We start from the raw sequence: 21,454 nt of genomic DNA on the forward strand, positions 1-21,454 counted from the left end.
GAGTCACTGAGGGTGGAACAGTGACCATGGGGCTGTTAAGCCGAAAATATTCAATATCATGCCCTTTAAGGAAAACTCTGCCACTATCACCATGAACACTATAGTTTAGTGTTGTCTGGTTGTAAACTTATATAAATTGAGTCACACTGCATGTATTCTTTTTTTTTTAAGTATTTATTCATAGGAGAGAGAGAGAGAGAGAGAGAGAGAGAGAGAGAGAGAGAGAGAGAGAGAGAAGGGAGAGACAAGGGGAGAGCAGGAAGCATCAGCTCCCATATGTACCTGACCAGGCAAGCCCAGGGCCTTGAACCTGGGGCCTCAGCTTTCCAGGTAAATGCCCCATCCACTGCACCACCACAGGTCAGGCACACTGCATGTATTCTTGTGTCTTGCTTCTTTCCTTCAATACTATGGACTTATCCATGTTAGTACAGGTAAGTAAAATTTAAAAACTGTCTGATATTTATAACCTATTTCACTCTGAATGGACCATTTCAGGCTGTTATGAACGATGCTGCTGTGAATATTTTTGGACAACTGAATGCATATATAGGAATTGAATTGCTGGCTCCTAAGATATGTTTATCTCTGACTTTATTAGAAAATGCTAAACTCTTTTCAAAAGAGATTATACAAAATTTACATTACTACCCAGGGTATGAGGGTTATATTGTTCCACATCCTTACAGATACTTGGTATTGTCAAATTTTTAAAAGTTTGCCAATCTGGTGGGTGTGTCGCAATATTTTACAGCGGTTCAAGTTTCATTTCCCTTATTACTAACAAGGGCAAACACCTTTTCATATATATATTGAACATCTTTTTTTTGGAAAATGTCTTTTTATTGAGTTGTTTGCTTTTTTATCATGAGTTTCTTCTATCCCGAATACAGGACCTTTGTCAGCGATACATGTAACAAGTATTTTTCCTTCTTCCGTGGCTTTCCTTTCGTGGTTTCTTTTGATGACCAAAGTTTTCTATTTTAATTTAATTGAATTTTGTCTTTTCCTTTACAGTTATAGCTTTTAGATATTGTTTTTAAAAATCCCTCCCTATCTCAAAATATCTTACAAAAGATTTGTATTTTGCCCTTGACATTTACTTCTTTTTGAAAATCCACCTGGAGTTGATTCTGTGATTGAACATATTTACTGACAAGCCCGTCTTTTCTTCTCTGCGGTGCATTAAACACACAGTATGCATCCAAGTTTTCTACTCGTTCCTTCCACTTGTCAGTATCTGCCTCGGTGCCAACCATCAGTTAACACAGCAGATCTTCTTACCCTATTCTTTATCTTCCTGAACATCTTAGCTATTCTCGGACCTTTGCATTTCTTTATATATTGCATAATCAGCTTGTTGAGTATAAGTGGTAATAATCATTCCACTTCTCTCCTTTTATTAGTTTGGAAATTACATAATCATAATATTTTCCCATTCTTTTTTACTGGTAACTTCAGAAATTAGACCCATACTTATCAAAGTCTAAAATTAAAAAATTCGTTTACTTCCTCCTGGATAATACAGTATAAGATCTTAGAACACTTAACTCCATTCCCACTTACTTCCATTCTGCAATTTATAAGTTATAGTGTGATATTTTACTTTGTTTTGATAAAGCCTCACAAGACATTATGACTTTTACACAGCAATGTTTATCTATACTTGTCTACATACTTACCTTTCTTTGCTCTTCATTCCTACTTGTATGTTAGACCTTTCATCTGTGCTCAGTTTACTTCTGCCTGAAGTCTACCCTTAAGAATTTTTTCAACTTTTAATTTCTCAATTACAGTTGACACTCAATATTATATTAGTTTCAGGTATACAGTATAGTGGTTGGACATTTACGTAATTTATGAAATGATCCCATCAATACTGGCACCATATGTAGTTATTACAATATTACTGAGATTCACTCCCTATGCTATACTTTACATCCCCAGGACTATTTTATAACTGCCAATTTGTACTTAATCCATTTTCCACCCATCCTCCAACCCCTCTCCCCTATCCAGCAACCATCAATTTGTTCTCTGTATCTCTGAGTTTGTTCATTTGTTTTTCAGATTCCACATATAAGTAAAATCATATGGCATTTGTCTGACTTATTCACTTAGCATAATACCCTCTAGGTTCCTCCATGTTGCTGCAAATGGCACGATTTCATTCTTTTTAATGGCTGAATAATATTCTATTGTATATATGTACCACACTTAAGAAATTTCTTCAGTAATGATTTGCTGAATTGTTTTCATTATTTTGAAAATGTCTTTATTTCACTTCCATTCTTGAATGATACTTTCACTGTGTGTAGACTAATAGATTGGTAGTAATTTTCTTCAGCACATTGAGGACATCATTCTACTGGCTTCTGACATTAAAAAGTCCTATTCTTCTCAAGGCATTGTCTTTTTTTCCCCCACTGAATTGTCTCTACAATGTGTCTAGTTTTGTTTCATTATTCTTATTTGGGATTTGCTGGGGTCTTCTGTCAATTCTGGAAAATTCTCAGCCATTCTCTTTTCTCCATTTAGGACTTCTGTCCAATCTACAATATATTGGCATTGTCCATAATCCTTATCTTCTCTACTGTACTATTGTCTCTGTGATGGTTAATTTTCTGTTAACTTGACCGGGCTAAGGGATGCCTAAATAGCTGGTAAAACATTATTTCTGGATGTGTCTTTGAGGGTGTTTCTGGAAGAGATTAGCATCTGAATCTGTAGAGACCAAGTAAAAATCTCCTTACTGATGCAGGTGTGGATCATCCCATCCCCTGACCAAACAGAACAAAAGCTAAAAGAAGGGCAAATTTGCTGTTTGCTTGAGCTAGGATATCCACATTCTCCTGCTCTTAGACAGCAGCCTTCCTGGTTTGCAGGCTTCTGGGTCTGGACTAGAACTACACCACCAGCTTCCTGGGACTCCAGCCAGCAGACGTCAAGCTGTGGGACTTCTCATCCTCCATAATTATGTCAGTGTATCTCTCCTAATAAATCTCTATCTATCCTCTTGGTTCTGTTTCTCTGGAAAACCCTAATACAGTCTCTTCTAATTTATCTTCTGATTTACCAGTTCTCTTTCTGTTAAGTCCCATCTGCTGCTAAAATGTGGACTTTTTTATTTTGGTCATTTTTCCCCCCTAGAAGCCCTATTTGTTTTTTTCTCAAATCTGCTAAATTACTTTTTAGTTTACTATTCTCTGCAATTTTTGTCCAAACTTGTTTACTTTGTTAAACATATAAGCATATTTCTTTTATATCTGTGTGAAAACGATGCCAATTGGCTATGCCAATTTATTTCTACAGCCTGCTTTTCCCCCCACTGGCTCTGTCTGCCATGTTTCCTTGTAGCCTACTTGTTTTTGACAGTGATTATTGCCCTTGAAAATGGTTTGTAAGGAACTGATGTGCAGAAGTTAGGATGACTACGTCTCTTTTCATAGAAGCTTTATGTTTCCTTCTGCTAGGTTCCTGGAGGGCACTACCTAAACCAAATTCCCTGAGATCCCTTTGCTTCCTTCCCCAAGCAAGCAATAATCAAGATGTAAATCTGCCAGAGGACTGGGTGCAACCATAACTTCTCAGGGCTGTGTTTCCCATCTGCTTCATCTTCTAGTCTGCCCAGTGCCAACACAACTGTTTCCACAGTCCCCTGGAGTCTGGAGGAAGGGGAGCAGGTTTAGTTCTATTGGTATAGAACTTTAGGGCCCTTACTTAAATCCCTAGACATCCCCTGGGTTTTGACTTCTATTTCCTTCACTCTGAGTTGATGAACCAAAGCTCATGTGCGTTTTGGCACACACATCTTAGGGAAAAACTGTTTTAGTGCTCTGATAGTTACTTATCTATCTGGGGTAGGCTATCCCCAACCATTTTTTCAAATACTTTTAAGGTACCTTTTAAAAAAATCACATTGTTGTTTTTACTGGGAAGGTAGATCTAAAAAACTAGACCGTCTTCATCAAGCACTGCACTTTGCTGATGTCTTTACCATGTGCAAACAAGCTGTGTGCAAGAGCTGAATAGGCCTGAGCTGCTGACGCTGTGCAGTTCATTAACAGCAAGCAAACTTTTGTTTGCAACATTCTAATGAAAGCTAAAACGTACTAATCATAATAGTTTGCACAACACCATATATGTGAACATTTAATAAATACCATCTGTTAATAGATACATAGGATGAAATTACTTCCCCATAAAATTTAGAATCCAGTACTTCATTTCTCTCCTTTGGAACACTTCAATTAGTTGATATTATTAGGAAACAAACACATTTTATACTTAATTAAAAATTTCCAAAAAACTAAATCACTTTTTTGCCTGACCAGGTGGTGGTGCAGTGCATAGAGCATCAACGTGGGATGCTGAGGACACAGGTTTGAAATCCCGAGGTCACCAGCTTGAGCATGGGCTCAACAACTTGAGTGCAGGATCGCCGGCCTGAGCGTGGGATTATAGACAGGACCCAAAGGCTGCTGGCTTGAGCCCAAGGTTGCTGGCCTGAGCAAAGGGTCACAGGCTTGGCTGGAGCCCCCTGGTCAAGGCACATATGAGAAATCAATGAATGAACAACTAAGGCGTCTCAACTACAAGTTGATGCTTCTTATCTCTCTCCCTGTCTGTCCCTATCTATCCCTCTCTCTCTGGCTAAAAAAATAAAATAAATTCCTTTTATGGCACCCATACTTACGTTATTAAATCATTTCTGCCAAAAAAATTGTGACAGGATTATATTTTGCCTTGACTCTTTAAATAAAGAATACTAAATAGGGCTCGGGCTGGATGACTCAGTGGATAGAGCATCAATTCCGGCTCAGCAAGGTTGTGGGTTTGATCCCTGGTCAGGGCACATACAGGAATCAACCAATGGGTACACAACTAAATGGAACACTAAGTGGAACGAGTTGATGCTTTTCTCTGTCTCTCTCCTCCCCATCCCTCAAATTTCTGGAAAAAATTTTAAAAATACTAAATATATGTATATTTTGTTTCTTGACAACTCACAAAAATCATCAAGAACACTAATCATTATACTCTGTTCTAATACACCGAACAGGGTTCTGAAAGGAGACAGTGAGTTTGAATCACCCCACTGCACCCTCACTCTTCCTGCCCCACCCTCCATCTCACCCTTGCTATGTATACTTAGCAGTTCTCTGCTGATTTTTCTTTTTATCTTTCCCTTACTGTGGAAGATATGTTGGCCCAACCCCAAATATGCCTATTTATCCAATTCTTGATCTTTCTGATTTTTTTTTTTTTAACAGGGACAGAGAGAGAGAGAGTCAGAGAGAGGGATAGATAGGAACAGACAGACAGGAATGGAGAGAGATGAGAAACATCAATCATCAGTTTCTCGTTGCGACACCTTAGTTGTTCATTGATTGCTTTCTCATATGTGCCTTGACCGCGGGCCTTCAGCAGACTGAGTGACCCCTTGCTCAAGCTGGTGACCTCGGGGTCTCGAACCTGGGTCTTCCGCATCCCAGTCCGACGCTCTATCCACTGTGCCACTGCCTGGTCAGGCTCTGATTTGTTTTTAATCCAGATGTGGGTTAGGGGGCAAGACAATGCTGCATTTTGTTTAAAAAGGAGCTGTTCACTTATCAATATCATGCCATTGTCACTTTTTCTTTAAAGAAAAGGGAACTAAAGACTAACATTTCAATCTGTCCTAGGATAAAAACTGTAAAAAAAAATCCAATATTTGGACCTGGTCACCATGGACACATACACAAAATAACTACTTTATAGCAATATTCTGCAGTTATTCAGAATACAGGCAATATTAAATCTTATAGGAAAAACTTACAAAAAAGGCCTGGAGGTATGATTTAGGGCAGGCCAGGAAGACTGATCTGGCATTTTCTCTTCACCACCAGACAAGCTATATACTACTTCTAGGCGGGGGTGGGGTCTTGGCAAAGTGAAAATAAAAGCCACTCTCCTTTGGATTGAGTCTAGTAATGCCAAGGGTTTGCTTCAAAAGATGGAGAAAAAGGACTAAAATGGATTACCAGATCTTGCAGATGGTCTCTCTTAAAACAAAGCTATTTCCATTTTCTAAAATATCACCTAAAGCTTGGCCTCTAGGTCCCTAATTTGATGAAGAGTGAACATGGAAAGTAAAACGAAGGGCACTCTCCTCTTGCTCATGGCTATTAAATGAGCCAAAGGCTAAAAATAAAAACTACTCCAAGCTAAATTAAGAGTTAACAAAATACATGTTTAGAATTTCATTCACACTGTGTACATTATAACACATTGTATTGCATCACTTATGTAACTACTGGGAATAAATAAATCTTATAAACTCTTTTTCCTGAGACTGTTTTTACCAATGATAACAGAAATAATCATATGAATTGGGATTTTAACTGAACTGATTTAATAGTAGGCTATACATGTAATATTATTTTCCTAAGGTGGTAGTGATGTTTCTTAAATTACTAAAATGAAGTTTTCTTTGTATATCATAGGGATTCTGCTCTCGGCAGTTGGGGCTAAGAATTCTGAACAGATCCCTCTCACCTTATGAGACAATAAAGCTGAGTTAGAGAAACAATCCGCTTTATACGGTGAGGGCTATCTTACTAAAAGAGACGGTACTCTCTTCCATCAATAAGGAGTGCTGTATGATAGCTTCTGTTTCATCAAACAGGCTCCTGTTTTTTGCTGCTAACCATTGTTTAAGTACTTAGGACACTTATTAAAACTCTTCTCTGGTGGTGGAAAATAATCACAGTGGCTAATCACTACTCAGCATTTATCATGTGCCAGCCAGTGCTCTAAATGTTTTAAATATAATATTTCACGCCTGAGGAGGCAGCCTCTAATATTTAAGAACTGGCTTGACATTGACACTGGCCTGGTGGTCACAGATGGGGCCTGCTGTCTTCCTGTTGGACATAAAACAATCTCAAAGAACACCTACCTACATCAGACCAGGTCACATGGTCTGAAACAAAACACAGAATTTTAAGCACAGATAAAAACAAGGTCATTGTGTAATCACAAAAATACCAAATATCCTCCTTTCTAGCTAATATAAATTACTGCTGCTTTAGGTCAGCTTTGGTCTATATTCCTAGACCAGTGGTTCTCAACCTGTGGGTCGCAACCCACAGGTTGAGAACCGCTGTCCTAGACATTTGTTAAGATATCATAAAGTTATTCCTGCTCTCTGACATCATCAGTCCTGAGAAAAACCCACTTCCGTAAATCTTCCCTAAAATTACCTAAGACAAGCCTCAAGTCCCTCCTAACATCCACTGCCTGAGAAGCTCTAAAGACCCCATGGTGTGTGATCTCCCACATTACAAACAAGGAATGAACTCAACTTGTTTAATTCTAGGTGGGCTCTTGGTGCGCTCTGGCAACAGGGCATTGGCAGATAGATGACCCATGAAGATTCAGCCAAAGTTCTTGTTGCCTTGTGCTGGGAACCTTGGTAACAGAGTACACACCTAAGATCCCTCTTGAGGTGCAACCAGCCCTTGGCTAGGAGGTAGCTCAGGCTTAATTGAGCTTGAATATTTTCTTTTAAGTTTTAAAATTTATTTTTATTTATTTATTTTTAAGGTAGAAAGATAGAGGAAGAGAGGGGGGAGGGGAGAGGAAAACACATTGATTTGCTATTCCACTTATTCATGCATTCATTGATTGATACATTTTTCTTTCTTTCTTTTAGTGTGCATGTGCACAAGAGAGAGAGACTGGAAGGGAGATGAGAAGCACCAACTCATTTTTGCAGCACTTTAGTTGTTCATTGATTGCCTTCTGATACATGCCCTGCCGGGGGTGTTCCCGCTAAGCCAGTGACCCTGGATTCAAATCTATGATCCCATGCCCAAGTTGGTGACCCTGTGCTCAAGCTGGAGACTTCAGGGTTTCAAACCTGGGTCCTCAGCATCCCAGGGTGACACCCTGTCCACTGCGCTACTGCTTGGTCAGGCCAACGGTTGCTTCTTGTGTATGCTCTGACCAGGGATCGAACCCACAATCTTGGCATATTGGGATAAGTTCAAATATTTCACTGAAGCCGTTCAATGTTGGGTTTGTTTTCCTACAAAAAAAAAAAAAAATCTTTTGGGAGTATTTTGGCTATCCAATCAGATCTATCATTGTTCCCTGGTGAAAGATTTCTACCCTTCTAACACTTGCTCCTATGAGGTCACTGTCTAGTGTGTTGATACTTGTTTACAAGAGGAACGAACTATAATGAAAATATGGACAAAGGAATGATAAGTCCACCTGAACTGGCCCTGGAGACTGACTTCAGAAGATTTCTTACTGGCAAAAACATTTAAAAACTTTGAAAGTTCTAACATTGATAAACTTTGAAAATATTATGGGAAGTAACAGAAACCAGTAAGAAAAGACCATATATGACATGACTGCATTTATATGAAATACCCAGAACAGGCAAATTTATAGCGACAGTACACCAGAGGTTGCCTAGAGCTGGGTGTGGGATAGGAGTGAGTCACTGCTAAGGGAGTACATGCTTTCTTTTAGGGGGATGAAAACATAGACTTAGATTGTGGGAATAGTTGCACAACTCTGAATATTCTAAAAACCACTGTAAGATACAGTTTGGGTAAATTTTGTGATATGTAAGTTATATTTTAATGCAGATGTTTCAAAAAGAACCTTATAAGGACTTCTTCAATTTTGTCTTTGTGTCTTGATAACTGCTTTGCTATTTAAGTTTCACTTGCCCAGAATCAGGCAGGAGGCATTGTCTGGTCCCTGATCAATGACAACTGGCCTTTAGCCAAGTCCTGGACATAAAAAGTTACACAAGCATTATTCTTATGGACTGCTGCAGTTCTCATGAGTCATCACAAGCTACAACTGCACCTCTTCAGGCCAGATAGCTGCTTCTTTTAAGTTTTCTCACCATTAGCACTGTTATCTTTCAAATGATCAGCTTCACCAAAGCTGGACAAGGACAATATGGAGTTTCAGAAGGCCATTTTGGGGGGAGTTTCTGACAGGAACAAGAGTGCTCATCTGAGATTCATCAATATTATACCAACACTGAAGTGGGAATTTTAAGAAATTAATGCTGCAGATGCTTCCAATGTATGGCTTTTCTGTCAATGACACAAGGAAGCAAGGATAGGAACAAGCACTGAGGTACATCTTTCAATACCTCCAGTGAAGCTATGAGTTTATCTTATTTTTTTTCTTTTATGGCGGACTGAGTCTTCCCTAGGCTAAAGAGTTAGGTTGTAGTGGTAGAAAAAAAGCACTAGATTCTGTATTCTTGAGTAGGGAAATCCCAACTAATTTCTCCAATAGCAGGGCCACACATCACATTCATATGCTAAAAAACTTCATAAGCTTTATCTTTTATTCAGACTCTTCACTGTTCCTATCCACAAACTTCAAGAAAATAAAAGGAATTCTAAACTGTAATTATCAAAGCACTAATAATTATCCTTAAACTTCCAAGTACTGCTGAAAGCCTTGGTGGCAATACGGTAAGTCCTCTCTAGGACCCCTACGATAACTTTATGAGTTAAAAATAGGCTGCCTTTGCCTAACTGGTGTTGGCACAGTGGACAGAGTGTCGACCTGGAACAATAAGGTTCCCAATTTGAAACCCTGAGGTCACTAGCTTGATTGCAGCCTCCTCAGCTTGAGCAAGGGTTCGTTGCCTTGACAGTGGGATCATTCTCATGATCCCAAGGTCACTGGCTTGTCTTAAGCCCCTGGTCAAGGCACATATGAGAAGCAATCAATGAACAACTAAAGTGAAGCAACTACGAGTTGATGTTTCTATCTCTCACTCAACTCAGTTAAACACACACACACAACAGTTTGCATTTTATAAGTGGGAATTTTTGTTTCTTTTTCTTTCCTCCTTTTTATTAAATTTATCATCATGAGAAGTTTTAGTTTAAATCTTAGGCTCTATCCTACTGCCATCTGGTAAGATTAAATACTACAGGAGAATAATCTGATGCCTCCAGCTTTACCACCAACAGGTTATGAGCTGTATTCACCAAAGCACCTTCTAAATAATTTATAATTGGAGTTTTGTTCTTCTGAAAAAGGTGCCACTAGAGAAAACCTGCCAGTGAATATTAATAAAAAGGAACTAATCAGATATTGTTAACAACTGACTCCGCAGAGTAAAACTTCAAGGTGTTCTTCACGGGACTCGTGTTTCCCAACTTAAAAGACATTAAAAAAAAATTTTTTTTTTTTTAGCAATCCCCATGCATTCAAGGGGGGGGGGGGGGGAGAAAGAGAGAAACCAGAAGGGACAAAGATGGGAAGCATCAATTTGAAGTTGTGACACCTTAGTTGTTCATTGATTGCTTTTTCACATGTGCCCTGACTGGAGGGCTCCAGCAGACCAAGTGACTCCTGGCTCAAGCCAGCAACCTTGGGATTCAAGATGGTGACCTCAGGATTTTGAACCTGGAACCTCAGTGTCCCAGACTGATGCTCTATCCATTGTGCCACCACCAGTCAGGCACTTAAAAGACATTCCCCAATACATAACTTATTTAACCTTTTGAGTAGTATGAATGAATGTTCATGTACGTCATCCAGAGTACGATTGTATTATGTACATCTTTAAACTTTGAGCTGAAGCAGTAAAAGAAATAATTTCAATTAATATAGTGTGTCCGTAAAGTCATGGTGCACTTTTGACTGGTCACAGGAAAGCAACAAAAGACGATAGAAATGTGAAATCTGCACTAAATAAAAGGAAGATTCTCCCAGTTTCATACCTATTCAGTGCAGTTCGATGTGGGCTCACACACAGATTTTTTAGGACTCCTTAGGTAGCAATCCCGTATAGCCTCTACAGCAGGGGTCCCCAAACATTTTACACAGGGGGCCAGTTCACTGTCCCTCAGACCGTTGGAGGGCCGGACTATAAAAAAAACTATGAACAAATCCCTATGCACACTGCACATATCTTATTTTAAAGTAAAAAAACAAAACAGGAACAAATACAATATTTAAAATAAAAAACAAGTAAATTTAAATCAACAAACTGACCAGTATTTCAATGGGAACTATGCTCCTCTCACTGACCACCAATGAAAGAGGTGCCCCTTCCGGAAGTGCGGTGGGGGCCGGATAAATGGCCTCAGGGGGCCGCATGCGGCTCGCGGGCCGTAGTTTGGGGACCCCTGCTCTACAGACTTGTCACTGACTGATGGCCTACCAGAACGAGGTTTCTCCACCAAACTGCCAGTTTCCTTCAACTGCTTATCTCACCGAGTAATGTTATTCCTATGTGGTGGCACTTTGTTATAAACGCGCCGACATTCACGTTGCACTTTGGTCACGGATTCGAATTTAGCGAGCCATAGAACACACTGAACTTTCCTCTGTACCATCCACATCTCAACTGGCATGGCCGTAGGCTGTTCTGCTATATACACGGTATTATGTCATCATCTGCGCATGTGCACATGTTGCCATATCATCCTACAGAAACTGGGAGGGTTTTCCTTTTATTTGGTGCAAATTTCACATTTCTATCGTCTTTTGTTGCTTTCCTGTGACTGGTCAAAAGTGCACCGTGACTTTACGGACACACTGTATGTTATTCTTGTTTCCATAAATTGGTTAACAAACAAACATGATTTTAAGTTAATAAAACTGTAACTCAAACTAATTTCATTAAAAAAAAAAAACCTCACTCCTGGGGGTCAGCAAGCATAAAAAAAACTCACTACTCAAAGTGTTAAGAAAATGATAGTTCTAGTAGTATCTAAAAATATCCAGTTATCATGTTTTATTCTTCCTAGTATTTCTTACAGGACCCAGCACTAAACTTTTACCTAGTAAGCACTTAAAAATGCTTGAACTGACTTTATTATAGTATTGTGAAAAACACAGAAAACATTATACCTATAGAGGAAGACTGTGGACTAATCAGAAGGTCCTCTTGGACTTGTTCACTTCCTGGCACTGTCTGCTGATCACTCAGTGAACTCTGAGATGCACTGACAGGCTGGGATACTTCCTCATGAACCTCCTCATCACTTAACCTTTCTACTTTGACCCGGACATCTTCTTCGGTACCCAGAGGCAAGGTAGTTTTTGTGCTCTCACAAGTCATAAAATCAGTCATTCTTCTATCTGTCTCAGATGGGCCAGGTAATTCTAAAGTTCGGGTATTTTCTGCCTGCTTAACCTTATCAGGCTGAATCCTTCGATCAATTCCAAAAGGAAAAGTCCAGGGAAAAGCTAAAGAAGAATCAACAGCTTGATTCCTGTTTTCTGAGTAGGAAGCTGAAGAATTCAATACCTGGGGAGAGCTTGTTTGTGTGCTGCATTTTACAGGACTTCCAGGAGACATGACTATGTAGCTTTTGCGTTTTCTCCGGGATTCTCGGCAGACAGGAATGGTTCTTTCTACCACACTGCACTCTGAAGATACTGGTGAAAGGCTTCCATCTCGAGAAGTAAAATTGCAGTTAGAGTTATTTTCTTGTCCAGCATCTAGACCCTTTTCTGGTTGGCTGTTGGGAGTATTCCATAAAATGCTTGATTTCATGAACTCTGAGCAGGTGCTAGCAACACTAAACATTTGCATATAGCTGGCTGCAGCCAGAACATCAATGATATTTTCTGTGTTAATTGACAGAGTCGCTGTATAAGCATATTCCAGAAGGGGTATAAAACCAGTCACTGTAACATGATGCAAATCCAACACATTCTTGTTCTCATCCTCTGCTTGGCCTACAAGTTTGGTGCGAAAAAAATCACTGCAAGCTGCTAGTACAACCTTATGTGCCCGGAAGATTTTGTCCTGGACACGTATAGTGATATCACAAAAATGTCCATCATTTCGCAGCATATTTAGCTTTCCAAGCATTTCCTGGCTGTGGGAAGAAGAGCTATGAGTAAATGTTTTCACACCCATCTTTTCCTTCCTCTTCTTTAGATGTTCTTCAAGGATGCAAATGAATCAGAAATGACCTAAAAAATACATAAAATAAGCATTAATTGATGGTTTAGTAATTGAAATTAAAACACATTCACCCCCACATATATGGGCAACTAATTTTCAACAAAGAAGCCAAGAACAGGAAATGGAGAAAGGAAAGTCTCTTCAATAAATCAGGTTGATAACACTGGATGGCCATATGCAAAAGAATGAAGCTACACAATGATCTTAAACTAGACACCAAAGTTAACTCAAAATGGATTAAAAATTTGAATGTAGGACCTCACAATAAAATATATGGAAGAAAATATAAGTTCTAAGCTTATGGACATTGGTCTCCAAGATGTTTTTGTGAACTTGATTTCAAAGACAAGAGAAACAAAAGCAAAAATAAGCAAATGAATTACATCAAATTAAAGAACTTCTGTACAGCAAAAGAGGCCATCAACAAAACAAAAAGGCAACCAACTAAATGAGAAAAAGTTTTTGCAAATGATAAGGGGCTAATATCCAAAATATTAAAAAAGTTATATAACTCAACAATAACATCTGATTTTAAAAAGTGGGCAGAGAGGCCCTGGCCGGTTGGCTCAGTGGTAGAGCATCGGCCTGGCGTGCAAGGGGTCCTGGGTTCGATTCCCAGCCAGGGCACACAGGAGAAGCGCCCATCTGCTTCTCCACCCCTCTCCCTTTCCTTCCTCTCTGTCTCTCTCTTCCCCTCCCGCAGCCAAGGCTCCATTGGAGCAAAGATGGCCCGGGCGCTGGGGATGGCTCCTTGGCCTCTGCCCCAGGCGCTAGAGTGGCTCTGGTCGCGACAGAGCGATGCCCTGGAGGGGCAGAGCATCGCCCCCTGGTGGGTGTGCCGGGTGGATTCCAGTCGGGCGCATGCGGGAGTCTGTCTGTCTCTCCCCGTTTCCAGCTTTGGAAAAATACAAAAAAAAAAAAAAAAAGGAAAAAAAAAAGTGGGCAGAGAACCTGAAAGATACCTCTTCAAGGAAGATGTACACATGGCCAACAGATATATGAAAAGATGCTTAACATTACTAATTATTAAGGGAATACACATCAAAACTACAAGGAGATACCATGTCACATGTGTTAGAATGACTATTATTAAAAAGACAAGAAACAACAAGTATTGGAGAGGATGTGGAGAAAACTGAACCCTTGCACACTGTGGGTGGGAAGGTAAATTGGTACAGCCACTATGGAAAGTCCCTCAAGATTTTAAGACTAGAACTTCCATATGACTCAGCAACCCTACTTCTGGGTATTTAGCTGAAAAGTTTTGAAAACACTCATAAGTATGTATTTATTTTTGTATTATTTATTAATTGCTGTATTATTTTCTATACAAACAACTGTAAAGCTACTTTTGCCTCATCCTGAATACAGTGGAATATTATTCTGCCATAAAAAATGAAATATTGCCATTTGCAAAAACAGGGATGGATCCTGAGTATTATGCTAAGTGAAATAAATCAGATGGAAAAGAATTTTATTCATGTGTGGAATATTTAATAGTACGCAAAAAATCTGTAGACACAGACAACAGAATGGTAGTTACCAGAAGGGAAGAAGGGCTGGGGGAGTGAAGAGGGTAAAGGGGATCAAATATATGGTGACAGAAGGAGACGAGAGCACAATAGAGTATACAGATATCGAATTATAATGTTGTACACCTGAAATTTATAAAAGTAGTCAAGTTACCCCAATAAATTTAATATAAAAATAAAAATGCAAAACTTTCTCTTCATAAAAACTTCACACACTGAGCTATTTTTAGTGACTGAGGCTGATGTGCTCCAACAGAGCTATCCTCAGCACCTGGGGCCTTGCTGGAACCAATCAAGACCCTGGCTGCGGGAGGAGAAGAGAAAGAGAAGGGGGAGAGAAGCAGAGGGATGCTTTTCCTGTGAGCCCTGATCGGAATTGAACCTGGGGCGTCCACTCGCTGGGCTGATGCTTTATCCACTGTGTCACTGGCCAGGGCCTTTTTCTTTCCCCTTAAAAAGGCTTTCAAAAACTGGAGATAGCTAAGGTTTCTCTTTAAACTAAATGTCCCTTGTCCCTGTAAGTGCTTCTAAAAATCTGATTAACAGACTTGCTATTTAGATTGCTCTGCTCTGAACAATTTCTACCTCTCAATATTCCTTTATGACTAGTTTCCAGGCCCTGGCTGGGTTGCTCAGTGGATAGAGTACCATCCCAACACACTAAGATCATAGTTTCAATTCCTTGTCAGGGCACACATGAGAAGTAACCAGTGAGTGCACAACTAAATATAACAACTAAGTGGAGCAGTGAGTTGATGTTTCTCCCTCCCTCTCTCTCTCTCTCTCTCCCTCCCTTCCACCCATCCCTCCCCCACTCCTTGAAATCAATGGAAAATTTTAAAAGATTTTTGTTAAGTTAAAAAAAAAAGCCCTGGCCGGTTGGCTCAGTGGTAGAGCATCGGCCTGGCGTGCAGGAGTCCCGGGTTCAATTCCCGGCCAGGGCACACAGGAGAAGCACCCATCTGCTTCTCCACTCCTCTCCCTCTCCTTCCTCTCTGTCTCTCTCTCTTCCCCTCCCGCAGCCAAGGCTCCATTGGAGCAAAGTTGGCCTGGGCGCTGAGGATGGCTCTATGGCCTCTGCCTCAGGTGCTAGAATGGCTCTGGATGCAACAGAGCAATGCCCCAGATGGGCAGAGCATCGCCCCCTGGTGGGCATGCCGGGTGGATCCCGGTCAGGCGCATGCGGGAGTCTGTCTGACTGCCTTCCGGTTTCCAACTTCAGAAAAATACAAAAAAAAAAAAAAAAAAAAGAAAAAAGAAGGAGAGAGAGAGAGAGAGAGAGAGAAAAGACTAGTTCCCAGAAGTGCAAATAACATGACAGGTATGATAGAATTTTAACTGAACATACTTTACTATTTTTACTTCCCTCTTTTGGACACATATATTAGTAAGGCTAAATCAGGTATTCTGACAGTTAAATCATACCACTGACATTTTGTTTACATTATCAAAAACTTAATTCAAAAACTGACTTAATAGACATGATACACTTTCCTAAATGAAGGGATGAGAAACACAAGTACAAATAAACGTCCTTGATCTCAATAAACCTGCAGTCCTTATGAAAAAGAACTAAGTGCCTAAGACTACAAGAGGTGTGCTGCAGTGCTATGTGAGAGCAAAGAATGCGATACTTAATTTTCATTGTGCAAGGCAGAAGAGGCATCAGAGAGGAGAAGGCCTAGTGAAGTCAGAATTTTGTCAGGTGGTGAAGCAGAGGGAGTTTCAGGCTATCATGGGATCACAAACAATGTCAGAGAACGCGCCACCCTGTACAATGTATGTACTGTATTGGCAATTTATTGTTAGTGGGCACTATGATATTCTAAATGTGAGCATGCGGAGGGCAACATTAGTTCAAACATCAAACAATCCATTACTGAAACATCCCTTCAAATGTTATATGCAGGTAAATGTATATGTGACAGGCAAAGAAAAAAAAACCCTAAAGATTTTCAGCTGAATAAATACAGAAAGGTCAGTGAATATTCTAATATGGGAAGAGAAAATGGTTAATCTGGGACTCTTCCCTGTTTGATAACATGATAAAAAGAATAAAAGGCATAAAGCCCTGTACCAAGACAGCCAAGTAAGGTCACTGAAATAATTATCTTAATCATAAATCAGATAAACTTGCTCCACAAGTAATCACAATGACACACTAGAGCAGGAGTCCCCAAACTTTTTACACAGGGGGCCAGTTCACTGTCCTTCAGACCATTGGAGGGCCGGACTATAAAAAAAATATGAACAAATCCCTATGCACACTGCACATATCTTATTTTAAAGTAAAAAAACAAAACGGGAACAAATACAATATTTAAAATAAAGAACAAGTAAATTTAAATCAACAAACTGATTTTCAATGGGAACTATGCTCCTCTCACTGACCACTAATGATAGAGGTGCCCCTTCCGGATGTGTGGCAGGGGCTGGATAAATGGCCTCAGGGGGCCGCATGCGGCCCGCTAGCCGGAGTTTGGGGACCCCTGCACTAGAGAGCTAGGATTGGTCTAAGCAAAGCATCATTTAATGTATTTGTTGATTTCCACTTCATAGGAATGAGATGAAGAGAAAGAAAATAAAAGGTCTATATAAAGTTTTTTATTCATTTTCTGCACCCCAATAGACTGGCTTTAAAAAGCAGCAAGAGTGCTTTGACCGGGATCATGTGGTTTAGGGAGGAGACATGCCTTAGATGGAGGGCACAAACAACAGAATCTATAAACTGAGGTGCAAGATCACCTATGTGAGAAGTTAGTGCAAAACTACTTTTCAACCTTTGAGTTACAACTACTTTCAAGGCTCAGAAAATAATTTTAAAAGATTTAAATTTATTGATTTTATAGACAGAGAGGGAGGGAGGGAGGGACAAGGAGAGAAGCAGAGGGAGAGGGGGAGAGACAGAGGAACAATCTGTTCCCGTATGTGTCCTGACTGGGGACTGAACTGGCAACCTCTGCGCTTTGGAACGACGCTCTAACCAACCAAGCTATCCGGCCAGGGCTAGAAAAATAATTTTTTAATAAAATTATCAGTATGTTGTGAGTTCCAAACCCTATCCCAACCCCTCCTACTCTGCTACCAGGGGAAGAGGTTGAGGCATGTTAGCTATTTGTCTCAAGTTACAGAAAACGTGTCACACCTTAAAAAAAATCTAAAGCGTAGGAGTCTGATTTAAACTCTGGCCAAGATTAGGAAGTATGCTTACCATCTCCCAACAGAATATAAACGCAGTACAGTGGGGTGGTTGAGAGGGGACTCAGAATGCTGAATTTGCTTCCTGGTTCTGCCATTTATATCTATGACATTAGGCAAGTCATTAACTGTACCTTAATTTCTGCAGTAAAATAGGGACAACAGAACCTATCTCAGAGACTTCTGAGGATTAACTGGCCTAATACATACAAGTGCTTGTAATAGTACCTAGCACAATGCTAATCAAACACTGCCTGCTGCTGCCACTGTTCCTGCTGCCACTGTTCCTACCATTAAAGATCTTTTCTTCTTACTAAACATTTGCCTCTCCCAATCCTGGAAGGGCCAGAAACTACAGTCAGCAAATGAAGAAGAGTAAAAGTGCAACGGGGGGGAGGGGGGGCAGAAATAAAAAGGAAGCAAAAAAACCCCCCAAAACTAGTCAGCAAATAAAGAGAAGTAAAAGCACAAAGGGAGGGGGAAGCCAGAAAGAAAAAGGAAGCCAAGAAAACCTCACTTTTCACTGAGGACTGTAGGTCTGAGGTGGGCAAGGAGGAAAACCACCTTTAACTGAATTAAGTTCTTAAAAATAATATTTTTATTTCCTGAGAATGACCAGCAAATAAATACATATATAAACTTATTTATGTATTTATTTAATTTTTTTTTGAGAAACAGGAAGGGAGAGAGAGGGTTAAGAAGCGTCAACCTGAGGTTGTTTTCACTTTAGTTGTTCACGGAGCTTCTAGCATGTGCCTTGACAGGGGCTGTGCCAGTGTTCCCTTGCACAAGCCAGCAACCTTTTAGGCTCAAGCTGATGAGTTTTTTGGGGATCATGTGGATGATTCCCCACTCAAGCCAGCAGCCCCTTAGCTGACAAACCCATGCTCAGAACCAGCGACCTCAGCGTTCTGGGGTTCTGGGTTGATATTGCGCCACCACCCATCAGGCAGAAACTGATTAAGACTTGCCCTTCAAGGAGCTGGACAGAGAACTAACCATGCAGAATAAACTGAAATGGACAGTGGTATTGACATTGAAGCAGCAGACTAAAATAAAATGGATTCTGAATACCTTCCATAAATCAAACTTGTTCGATATAATGGTTACACATATACGGTATAAAGTCTGATACAGCTGGAGGTATGGGATGAGAGAAAGATGATGTTAGACTGAAAAATGCCTCGTATGCCTGTATTTATTAAATGGATTTCCCAACACACAGCGATGGAAACAAGTGTCAGTATATATTCTATAATAAAAATTACATGGACAAATACAGTTAGGAAATACTACAGTATCACACACTATGGCAAAATATGACTTTTGAAAAAGTCATACCTATACATAACATGGACCATACAGAAGCCAGCAAGTATCACTTAAAATTTTCATAAATTAGATAATTTCATTAGACACATTTCTTTTTGTGTGTAGATAAATATATGTGTGTAGTTATATACATACATGGAGCTCATTTAAAATTCTTAAGATAGCTATTACTTAATTCCAATATCTAATGTAGAATTTATGACACATTCAAGAGTAATAAAGATGTACCTGTGTAATAATAGTTTGTAATTTGAACTAGTAAGTCATTCAGAAAGTTTCCTTCCCACCCTTTTGATTCCAAATTACTTAGGGAACAGTACACACGCTTATCAAAGTAGTAGTGGCTAAACAATATAGACTTTAAGGAGAAAGAAAAAAATCCTATGATTTATTTTTTTTTGTAGTGGGGTTGAAAAACTTTTTGCCAAATAAGGTATATAGCCTAGCTGTTAAAAGGGAATGATTTCAGTTACACAAATCTTATATTTTAAATTCTGACTTTTCCATTTACCAGCTAGGCATTAAATCTTAGTCAAGAGGATAAAAATAGCACAATTCCTGGCATGAAGTAAGCATTCAATAAATGTTAGCTACTATTGTTACCAAAGAATGTGAACAAAAATGAAATAGAGATCAAAATTCAAAATGTCTATTTCTTATATGACAAGAACACATCTTGGATATGTATATTTTGCTATAAAAGATTAGCTTAGTTCCTAAGAATTATCACAGGATCTGTCATTAAAACAGAGTAGTAGCTCTTAAAATGTAAAGTAAGGTGGCTGCCTAAGATGATTAAAGAGGAGGTAATGAGAGACTGATAACCTTACAAGTAATTTGGGCCTGACCAGATGGTGGCACAGTTGATAGAGCGTTAACCTGGAATGCTGGAGGACCAGGATTGAAACCCCAAGGTCGCCAGCTTGAGCGCGGGCTCACCAGCTTGAGCACAGGGTCATTGGTTTGAGTGTAGGATCACAAACATGATCCCATGGTTGCTGGCTTGAGCCCAAAGGTCGCTAGCTTGAGCAAGGGGTCACTAGTTTCGTAGCCTCCCCCCTCACTTGTCAAGGCATGTATAAGAAAGCAATCAATGAACAACTCTAGTATTGCAACTATGAGTTGATGCTTCTCATCGCTCTCCTTTCTTGACTTCTTTCTCTCTCAAAAAACAAACAAAAAAACAAGTGATGTGGACAGAAAAACGTGATATTTAAAAAAAATTTGCATTTCTAAATACCCAGCCACATCTGAAAACTGGACATTAACCTCACAAATGATATAAGATTTTAGCTGACCCGGGGTGGCACAGTGGATAAAGTGTCCAATTGGAATGCTGAGGTTGCCAGTTCGAAGTCCTGGGCTTGCCTGGTCAAGATGCATATATACAAGTTGATGCTTCCCATTCCTTCCCCCCTTTCTCTCTCTCTTTCTAAAATCAATAAACAAAATCTTTAAAAAAAGGTAAAAAATGATACAAGATTTTAATAATGCTAAATCTGAACTGAGATACTTTCGTTCCCACCCTGCAGTCTAAGTAAAACCAATCAAGGACAGAAAAGAAGGTTAAGGAGAAGAACATAGAGAATTTAAGATACTGTACCTGTGAGAGGTATATCTGGATGAAAATGTTGTTTGTACTAGCTAACTGTCCACTATGTAGCAGATGTAACACACTAGGAGCTTTAAATATTACCTCATATGAAGTAAGATGACAATATTCTGATTTTACAGAGGAAATTGAGACAGAATATTATTTTATTCAAATAATAAAAAAGGGAGTATTTTATTCACTTATGTTTATGCCATTCTAAGCACCTAGGCCCTTACTCAATAGGTATGGGTAGCCATTGGGGAATAGCATAGTTATGCCTACATTTTATTTTATTTTATTATTTTATTTTTTGTATTTTTCTGAAGCTGGAAACGGGGAGGCAGTCAGACAGACTCCCGCATGTGCCTGACTGGGATCCACCTGGCACACCCACCATGGGGCGATGCTCTGCCCATCCGGGGCGTCGCTCTGTCGTGACCAGAGCCACTCTAGCGCCTGGGGCAGAGGCCAAGGAGCCATCCCCAGCGCCCGGGCCATCTTTTGCTCCAATGGAGCCTTGGCTGCGGGAGGGGAAGAGAGAGACAGAGAGGAAGGAGAGGGGGAGGGGTGGAGAAGCAAATGGGCGCCTCTCCTGTGTGCCCTGGCCGGGAATCGAACCCGAGACTTTCGCACGCCAGGCCGACACTCTACCACTGAGCGAACCGGCCAGGGCATGCCTACATTTTAAAAAGATTACCCTGCTGTTAACGCAAAGGGTAGATTTAAGGGTAACTATTATAACAGTACAAGTATATGATAAAATTGAACCAAGTCAGTGGCAGTGAGAATATCTGCGTTGGAAAGGCAAGATAAAAAACATGAGAATATTTAGAAGGTAAA

At 39.9% G+C, this 21,454-nt stretch overlaps 1 protein-coding gene across 4 annotated transcripts in view; it reads right to left on the minus strand.

Annotated features, from left to right (window-relative positions):
• Positions 1-21,454, minus strand: part of ZBTB44 (zinc finger and BTB domain containing 44) — an 85,286-nt gene that overhangs the window by 15,260 nt on the left and 48,572 nt on the right. For 3 of the 4 annotated variants that reach the window (XM_066259749.1, XM_066259748.1, XM_066259750.1), the window contains exon 2: positions 11,893-12,966. In XM_066259749.1, the coding sequence (XP_066115846.1) occupies positions 11,893-12,910 (1,018 nt within the window). In that variant the 5' untranslated portion in view covers positions 12,911-12,966. Of the gene's footprint in view, positions 1-11,892; positions 12,967-21,454 lie in introns of those variants that run through there. The other variant, XM_066259751.1, reaches the window with a different exon arrangement.

This window comes from Saccopteryx bilineata, chromosome 2 (assembly GCF_036850765.1).
Source record: "Saccopteryx bilineata isolate mSacBil1 chromosome 2, mSacBil1_pri_phased_curated, whole genome shotgun sequence".
Lineage (NCBI taxonomy): Eukaryota > Metazoa > Chordata > Mammalia > Chiroptera > Emballonuridae > Saccopteryx > Saccopteryx bilineata.